Source organism: Cervus canadensis, chromosome 6 (assembly GCF_019320065.1).
Source record: "Cervus canadensis isolate Bull #8, Minnesota chromosome 6, ASM1932006v1, whole genome shotgun sequence".
NCBI classification, from domain to species: Eukaryota; Metazoa; Chordata; class Mammalia; order Artiodactyla; family Cervidae; genus Cervus; species Cervus canadensis.
Genome location: NC_057391.1, coordinates 57,181,303 through 57,190,932, shown reverse-complemented (window position 1 = coordinate 57,190,932; position 9,630 = coordinate 57,181,303). Strand labels below are relative to the sequence as shown.

At 39.1% G+C, this 9,630-nt stretch overlaps 1 protein-coding gene across 1 annotated transcript in view; it reads right to left on the bottom strand.

Moving 5' to 3' along the window:
• Positions 1–6,548: 6,548 nt before the first annotated feature.
• SHC4 (SHC adaptor protein 4) overlaps positions 6,549–9,630 on the bottom strand; it is a 123,841-nt gene continuing 120,759 nt past the window's right edge. The window contains exon 12 of the mRNA XM_043472045.1: positions 6,549–8,896. Coding sequence (XP_043327980.1) covers positions 8,741–8,896 — 156 coding nt within the window. The 3' untranslated portion in view covers positions 6,549–8,740. The remainder of the gene's footprint in view (positions 8,897–9,630) is intronic.

The window sequence follows — 9,630 nt, the reverse complement described above, 5'->3', positions numbered from 1 at the left end:
AATTTCCTCAAGTGTGAATGTTCTTGTCACTTAGATATTGTTGTTCAGTCGCCAAGTCATGTCTGACTCTGCAGCACGCCAGGTATCCCTGTTAACCTGTTTTCTTCTTTTTTAAATTTAATTGGAGGCTAATTACCTTACAATATTGTAGTGGTTTTTGCCATACATTGACATGAATCAGCCATGGGTGTACATGTGTTCCCCATCCTGAACTCCCCCCCACCTCCCTCCCCATCCCATCCCTCAGGGTCATCCCAGTGCACCCTGTCTCATCCATGGAACCTGGACTGGCAACCTCTTCACATATGGTAATATACATGTTTCAATGCTATTCTCTCCAATCATCCCACCCTCGCCTTCTCCCACAGAGTCCAAAAGTCTGTTCTTTACATCTGTGTCTCTCTTGCTGTCTCACATATAGGGTCATTGTTACCATCTTTCTAAATTCCATATATATGTGTTAATATACTGTATTAGTGTTTTTCTTTCTGACTTCACTCTGTATAATAGGCTCCAGTTTCATCCACCTCATTAGAACTGATTCAGATGTGTTCTTTCTAACAGCTGAGTAATATTCCATTGTGTATATATACCACAGCTTTCTTATCCATTCGTCTGCCTATGGACATCTAGGTTGCTTCTGTGTCCTAGCTGTTGTAAACAGTGCTGTGATGAACATTAGGGTACACATGTCTCTTTCAATTCTTAACCTGTTCTTTTAAGACCATGCAGCCCAGTGTGCAGTAAAGCTCTCTACTATGTCTAACCTCCTGGGGTAAATGGTTCCAGTGAATTATCAAGGAGGGAGCTAGTAGCAGCAGATTCACACATCCTTTTAACCCTTTCCCATATATACTAGTATGGAGTAAAAGGACTGTTAAAGGTTGCTCATAACCTGACTAGCTGCCTCTGGCTACCTCCACCATCCCACCCCTGGATGCCCATACTGACCCCTGTAACCCAAGCATAAGGGTCTGGCACATAATAGGTACTTAACCCATAGCAACAGGTGAATGAAATCTCTGGTCAGGCTGCCCCTGATTCCCAGAGTGGTATTGTTTTGCTTATTTCTTTCACCTCTACTGAGTTGCCCACTCCCCCCCGCTACTCAATCTTCAAGATAGAGGAGTACCTCCTCTGAAGTCTTTCATGACACACGCTTCCCTTCCTTGGTAGAAATGATCTTTCTCCACCCTGGACACAGTGTACATCTCTTACTATAATCCTTAATATCTAATATAGTCAGTTGCTATGTGATTGTTTCACCAAGTCCAACAATATCTAAAGACACTATTTGCTTTGTGGCCCCTGGTAAGCAATCAAAACAAATTTGATTAATGAGTAAATGAATGAACAAATAAAATGAAGCCTTTTTGTTTCAGAAAAAGCAAATAAAAGGCATTCGGGTAAATGGCAGTTGTCGAAATCTGAGCCAAGGTGTGTAAGAACTAGGCTTATGGGCTTTCCGTGTCTCACCACAGTCCATCAGCAAGGTGCTTGTAATGTCCCAAGTTAAGGGTTAAGATGAAATGTTACAGCAAGAATGCTAAGGGATCCCTATCCATAAATAGCTGTTTCTTAGATGGAAGGGAAAAAAAAAAAGATGTTAAGGGAGAGGAAGCACATGAAGGGACAGTGTTTTTTATCCCTTACGTAGCGCTTTACGCATTGGTAACTTCCTTTACAGACACTAACTCATTTTTCCTCACAACAATCCCGTGAGGGGCTAGTACAGGTTTTAGGATACTGTTTAACAGTAGAAGAGGAGAAGGAAATGGCAACCCACCCCAGTATTCTTGCCTGGAGAATCCCATGGATGGAGGAGCCTGGTAGGCTACAGTCCATGGGGTCGCAAAGAGTCGGACAAGACTGAGCAATTTCACTTCACTAACAGTAGAAGAAACTGACCAAAAAAATAATAATTAAGTGACTTGTTCAAGGTTACACAGTTCATGTGAAACAGAGACAGAATTTGAATCCAACTCCTTTATCTCGAAATTCAGATCTCATCACTATATATAAAAGTGAAACTTAAGCACTTAAATTACAAAAGATGAAAAACAAAGAATAAGTCAGAGCTCCTTGCCTCTAAAAATGGATTTGAGTGGAGTTATGGACATATTATGGGCTTCCCAGGTGGTAAAGAACTGGGTTAACTGGTAAAGCTGGTGGTAAAGAACCCGCCTGCCAATGCCAGAGTCATTAAGAGATGAAGGTTGGATCCCTGGGTCAGGAAGATCCCCTGAAGGAGGGCATGGCAACCCACTCCAATTTCCTGCCTAGAAAACCCCATGGACAGAGGAGACTGGTGGGCTGTAGTCCAAAGGGTCACAGAGTCAGACACAAATGAGGCGACTTAGCATGGACACACGCATGGATGTATTATAATCAACACTATTTTCCTGACTGTCTATCATGTTTAATTCCTGGTCTATGTGCTTGAATATAAAGTGGGAGGCATGACCCCAGCCCCCCTCCATACTCTGAGGTGCAAGATGCTTATATAAAAAGACCAGTGATAACACAAAAAAAAGTAGTTTATTACATGCAATATGAGTAGATAGTACTAATCTGGGGAAAAGTAAGCATATAAGGAATGATCTCTCAGGGAAAGTTCCTGGAATAAGAGGAAAAGTTAACAGGCAAGCTGATTAGCAAGGGTGGTTGCAATAGGAAGGGTTCAGTTCAGTTCAGTTCGGTCGCTCAGTCATGTCCGAGTCTTTGCAACCCCATGAGCCACAACACGCCAGGCCTCCCTGTCCATCACCAACTCCCGGTAGTCAGTACAAATAAAAGATTCTTATATTTAAAGGTAAGACTGGAGAAATAGGCTGAAATAAGATAGCCAAAAGAAAAGTGTAAAGTGTGGACAAATAAAAAAGGCATGCTACAGAGTTAAGGTGTGGTAAGGCACAAGGAATGCATTTAACATGTCCAGAGAAACACAAGCACACAGAGCCATTCTGGGGTAATAAAGACAAACATGAAGAAAGAGAGAAAAAATTCCAGGGGCCTTGAATGGTTCAAAGATTATTTATAGAATGTTGGCTGCTTTGGGTCAAATGTTGGGTCAAATGCCTTGCATTCTGACACACCTGTGAGCTGGGAGGAACTCTACCAAACTCCTTTACATTTCAAGGGGAAATGACTGTTGTGATGTGGTCCCTCTGATTCAGATCATTTAGGAAGGTGCAGCTAAGCCATCATTCCTTCCTATTTCCTACCTTCTCTTTGGTGTCAGAGCTATCAGGTCATCCCGTAATAAGGAGTACTATCCTCAAAAGAGCACTGAACTTAAAGAAGATCCAAGTTCAAGTTTCAGCTCTCCTACCTACTAGCTTTTGTTCACTATTTAATCCTTCTGTGCCTCAAAGGTCTTATTTGAAAATAGAAGCGATAATATCTACTTTGCAGAATTGTAACAAGGATGAAATAAGATTGTGTGAAAGAGCTTCTAAAATGTAGAAACACTATTCAACAGGGTTATTTGAGGAATATCAGATTTTTATTTGTAGTATTATATATTCAAGAGTATTTTTTGAGCATCCATTAATCGTTCCTTATTAAGCAGCTTATCAAGGAATCTACGCCTGCTCTCAGCCACTATTACCTCCCCACCACTCCAAGACCTGGCCATACCTGACTGGGTCAAAGGTGAGCACCAGACCCAAGCTGAGCCAATCATATTTCCTTCCCAGACAACAGAAATAAAACTCCATGAAACTGAGTCAGGTTTGTAACCCTATAGAAGAGAAGCAGATTTTTATTACACTTTCTGTATTTTACGGGAAATATATCACTTCCATAACTGTGTCATGTATATAGTGCAAACTCAAAACTTACGATCATGAATTTCTGCCACTCAGAGCCATAGATCTGCCTGGTTCCTGCACTTTGTGAAGCCTGACAGGTCACCTTTTCCTTGGTTCTGTGATAATCTGAACCTTAAAATATCTTGACTTGAGCAAGCTTGGGTCATATAGAGTTTGAACAGTGTTCCCCCGAGTTTTGTGCCCACTCAGAACTTGTAGATTAAAAAGAAGTACGAAAACAAGATTATAAAAATGGTGTCTTATATGCCTACATAACATGTTCAATGGATATTAACAAAATGCAACATAATGATACCATTTAGAAGAAATCATAGGATTTATTAAAAATGTTAATGTATTTGAGCACTTAGATATTATTGTCCAGTAATGGGATACAAATTTAAAGTTATTTGATATTCTATCTTAGGTCAGGTTGGGATGAAAATTTGAGTGCAAATGATTTACTAAGGAAGGGCTTCCAGAGAAAGTGGTTAGGGACTGAGGAAGCTGGACAGGGCAGGGGGAGAAGCCAGGAAGGGGTGTGCTCTCAGGAGCAGTGCTTGCCCCAGCCCGACCCCCTAGGGAGCTCTAGCGTGTAATCAGGGTGGGGTAATGGGCTGAGTTTTTCTGCTCCTGCACCAGGGAAGGGAAGAGGAAGCCCAGAAGCACTTCTGGCTCTGGGTAACCCAAAGCAGCTCGCCTCGCCTGAGGTTGTCCTTAGAAGGAACAGAGTCACTTGTGCAGGCAGTTAGGAGCAAAACACACAGAAATGGCTCAGCAGATCTGAGGGGTTCTGGACAGTCCATGTCTGCCATTCTCTGATCTTATTAATGTGTCTCTGGAGAAGATACCAAACATTTACATTTGAGTAGGAAATGGAGGTGGTCTCATGCAGCTCAGCCAAATGACCCCTCCCAGTCCTAGAATGATGGGACCTAGGACTACCAAGATGATCCAACCACTATGTTCTGTGGATTCAGTATAGTCAGTGAATTGGCCAAGGGTTAAAGTGGCAATCTTCCTACAATCTCTTGCCATATCTTTTACTCCCAAACTATTTTTTTTTTTTTACTTAAACTTTTTATTTGGAGAAAATCAGAGTCATATGCAATTGTAAGAAATAATACAGGGAGATCTCCTATAAGCTTTATCCAGCTTCCACCAATGATAATATCTCACAAAACAGTAGTATAATAAGACAGCCAAGATACCCACACTGTTACAGTCAAGATTCAAAACAATTCCATCATACAAGGATCCCTCATGTTGCCTTTTCCAACTGTGTCTACTTCCCTCTCTCCTACTGACTCCATTTCTATACTTTTATAAAAACATTTCAAGAATGTTATGTAAATGTAACTCTATGGTACTTAACTTTTGGGGATTAGTTTTTTCTTGCTCTGCCTAAATCTCTACAGATCATCTAAGTGGTTATGTGTATCTCATTCCTTTTCACTATTGAGTATTGTTCCATGGATGACAGTTTGTGTAATATTTACACAACTTGACAGTTGTGTAAAGTCCTACCATCTGGGACTTTTCCAGTTGTAGGTCATTAAAAACAAAGCTAATATGAACGTTCCTGTACAAATTTTTGTGGGACCATAAGTTTTTATTTCTGTATGACCAATGCCATGGAGTACAATTTATTGGGCTGAATGTAAGTTCCATGTTTAGTTTTTTAATAAACTACCAAACTGCTTTCCAAAGTGGCTGTACTATTTTACATTCTCACCAGGAATGCACACGTGATCTACTTTCTTTTCATCCTAGCCAACACGGTGTTGTCATTATTTTTCACTTACTCATTTTGTTATGTGTGTAATAAGATCTCATTGTGATTTTAACTTGCATTTCCCTACTAGCTAAGGTACATCTGAAAGTTCTAAATTCATGTACTGCTGAAACCTAGCTTTGAGCATGACATTGCTAGCGTGTGAATAAGCCCAACTGAAATAAGGCAACTTCACATGCTTCTTGTCATCTATGTATCTTCAGTGAAATATCTATGCATTTTTTTGCCCATTTTCTAATTAGGATTTTTACTGTTGACTTTTTTGAGTTTTATATATTCTAGATATGTGGTTTGAAAATATTTCCTCCCAGTCCATAGCTTGTCCTTTATCCTCTTAACAGAACTTTCAGAGAGCAGAAATTTGCACTTTTGATGAAATGCAACATAACAGTTTTCCCTTTAATGGATCATGTCTAAGGACTCATATCCTCAAGATTTTCCTCTGTGTTCTTTTTTCCTAAAAGTTATCATGGTTTTACATGTTACAGTTAAGTTGATAATCCATATGAGTGAATACTTACATAAAGTGTGAGCTTCTTTCTTACGCCTACAGATGTACCATTGCTCCAGCATCATTTGCTGAAAGGCTATCCTTTGCCCACAGAGTATAACGCCCCTTAGCCTCCTCCCAGTGGAGTCCCCAGGGCTGGTTAAAAGCCCCTGATCTGTAGGCCACAGCTCCTAAGAGGCAGCCCTTTCACAGGACTCTCTCTCTCCAGATTCTGTTACTGCTCCCTCCCCTTACTCCTCCACTGGCTGAAGAGCACTGCCTCCTCCCTTGCGGTTTCCCATACTCTGCCCAGACCTTTGTAAATAGTCCCTTTATTAAACTTTTCTCCAGTTACCCAATTTAAGTGAGCCATCTGTTTCCTGTCAGGTCCCTGACACATTCTATAAATGATAAATTTTCCAAATCCCAAGCATCAGACATATTCTGTCAATTGTCATAAATCAATAATCATTTATTTTTTTGAAAAGTTGTTTACAGATATTTATACGCAAATGGATTTCTGCTTTAAGACAGATGAAGATAAGAATGTGACATTAAAATAGCATGCAATCAAACTTCTTTTGTTGTTTCATTTTCTTTTAACTGTGCCTGTTGCTGTAAGCGCGGTATTTGCCCATTTAACTATTTATACCATTACAGTCAAATACTGATCAGATATGTGTACTGCTCCCATCAGTCATACTCTTTGCATCTAATAGCATCAAGAACTCTTTCCTGCCACCCAACCAAGTTATCACTCTGCTCAACCAGAATGAGACCACAACCCTGTTAAGGTAATTAGATCACCCATAAATTTCGCTGATTTATACCCATGCTGATCCCCTTTACGAGGACAAAAAATCAAGAATTATGATGTATGCAAAATTGAGGAAAAATACATTATTTTCTAGTTGTAGAAAAGAAAACGACATATTGAAGAAGCCAATGACAGTGTAAGTAAAATAAAAGCATAAACCTTCACATAATTAGAGTTCAGTGTGCTTGATTTCTGATGATTTCTATCCAAAAGAAGTTTCTCATATTTTATTTAAAATTTAGCAAATATTTCACAATTGCAAAGATTTATCTACATAGCCAAAGTGAAGTGGAATTAAGGCAATTGTCTAGATAACTCATGATAAAAAAAATTCTAAAGTAATGGCCATATCTCTATATGCAAAGCTGTTTTCTGCTACTCAAAATAACCAAATCTACTTCTACCACCAATACTTACATTTTTCCAAAGTTCCAATGTTTTTAACTGAAAGGCTGCAGATCTCTGCTATCTGAATGACGAACTCAGTGAGTACAGACACAGACTAAAGGAAAAAACTGGTTTCCAGATTAATTATACAGACTGGTTATCAACATTAACCCCCAATAAAGGGAAAATTTGCTTTTTATAAACTCATATTATGTTAGGGCTAAAATGGACCTCTGAATTTACCTAGTCCAGCTCCCTCATTTTATAGACAAGGAATCTGGAGTCCAGACAGATTCAGCAATTTGCTCAAGGTCATACTGAGACCAAGTCCAGTGCTTTAACCTACACAACGGTTCATTACCTCATCAGTTTACCAAGCGTGCCAACATGTGGCAAACCTTTCAACTTTTTCATTCAGTGTTTTCTCCCTGGTACATTTTGTCTGGTCATATCTAGAAAAGGTGCTAAGGATACATGTAGATGAGGGACTATGAGTCAGTCACCGCCAATCAAGGTGATATTTCCCCATACTTTAAAATAAATTTAGCACTTTAAATAAGAATAAAACCAATATGGAGACTGACCATGAAGAACTGGTTTGTCAGTTTTTTAAATCCATGCACTCATGAGCTCTTTTTGGAAGTCGGGGGAGTGAGGGGCAGGGGGAAGGAGGGAGAAATGCAATGAAACCAGAAATGACTGATACATTTGGCTTCTTTAGCTTGTCATATGTTACATGCAAACAGTCCAAATAGCAAAGATTGAGAAATACTAGGCCAAAGAAGCTGGGCTCCAACCATTTAACTAGCAAATGGGACAGGCCAATGAAACAGACCAGTGCTTTCAGTGGCCTTTCATTTGATTCCACTGGCATAGACACAGTCCAAATTCAATGTCAAATTTATTTTAACATTGCAGTGAAAGTGCTGCTAAATAGAAAATAAAGTCAGTGACTATTAAGCAAATTGCTTCTTATTTTTATAACAAGGAAAAACTCTTTTGGCAAATGGTTCTATAGTTATAGAATATGAAGACATTTGGAACTTATTTCCCCAATATGAAAATGTCCCCAAATTATCAAGTTGAAAGGCACGTACCACTGCCCCAGCAGTTCATTCAAGTTGTCTTTAGCATGTAAAATTTTAATTGTGCTTTTAGCTTGTTATCAACACAATATGGCCTTACAAAGTGACATCCGTGCATATGTATAATTTCTTTTCAAATGGACACATCCTCTTCCCCTTTTCTGATTTTCACTCTCTGAAGATCAATTTTTGTTAGCTCTTTGTTTTATAAAGGACCTAGTCCATGATGGTCTCAGAAAGATACACTTCACAGTTTGTGCTCTAATGTACCTAGAAACCAAATTTGAATTATCTTTGTGTCCTAATACAAAATGAACTTTCCTGAAGCATCAGTGTGATGGTACTTCCAAACGGTCATTTGTTGGAATGCAAAAGTCCTGGATTATTATCTTTTCTCACTGGTTGTTTAAGGCTTACTTCACTTCCAGAAGAGATGATTGGCAAACTATTATCCATGTGATATCTGATAAGGTGGCCAACATTATCAAATACATGATCCTTGGTCCTCACCTTGAAAAGGAAATACAAATGTATTTAGGCAAAATCATAACAGTTCTTCTGAAAGGGATAAACAACCACAGGGTAAAAACAGACATATCCTTGAATAGAATAACTGGCTGAACAAAGAAAAGTAAAGGTACTTTTCAATTCTGTATCCTTTAGTAAACTATTTCCTCATTCCCAATTATCTTTTTAAAGAAACTGTCATTCCCAGTCAGGAAAATGGTAAACACTTGTCACCTAATCCAAATTTGCAACCAACTTCTTTGCCATGTTACTTTCTGACACATTCTATCATGTCCCTATTCGTATACATGTTTGCGTCATAAACGTATGACCACCTCTGCTGTCTTTGGGTTAGCGTGACATATCGTTATCCATCCTTTCACTTTCAGCCTAAATGTGACCTTAAATCTAAAGTGAGTCTCCTATAAATAGCATACATATTGTTGGATCTTGTCTATTCAGTTATCCATCCAGCTGTTCTGCATCTTTTGTTTGGAAAGTTTAATCCATTTATGTTTGAAGTAATTTTTTATAGAGAAGGACTTATTATTTTGTTACTTTTTCTGAACTGGCTCATTTCTGTCTACAGGCACGCTCTGCTCTAGCCCTACCTCTTCTGGTTTAACATTATTCTACTGCTCTGTTTGCTCCTGTGATTCCATCCCTATGCTCCAAATGTCCACCTTGAAAATGTCTGGCCTCTTTCAAGGTTCATCGTACATGTCAGATCCTGCAAA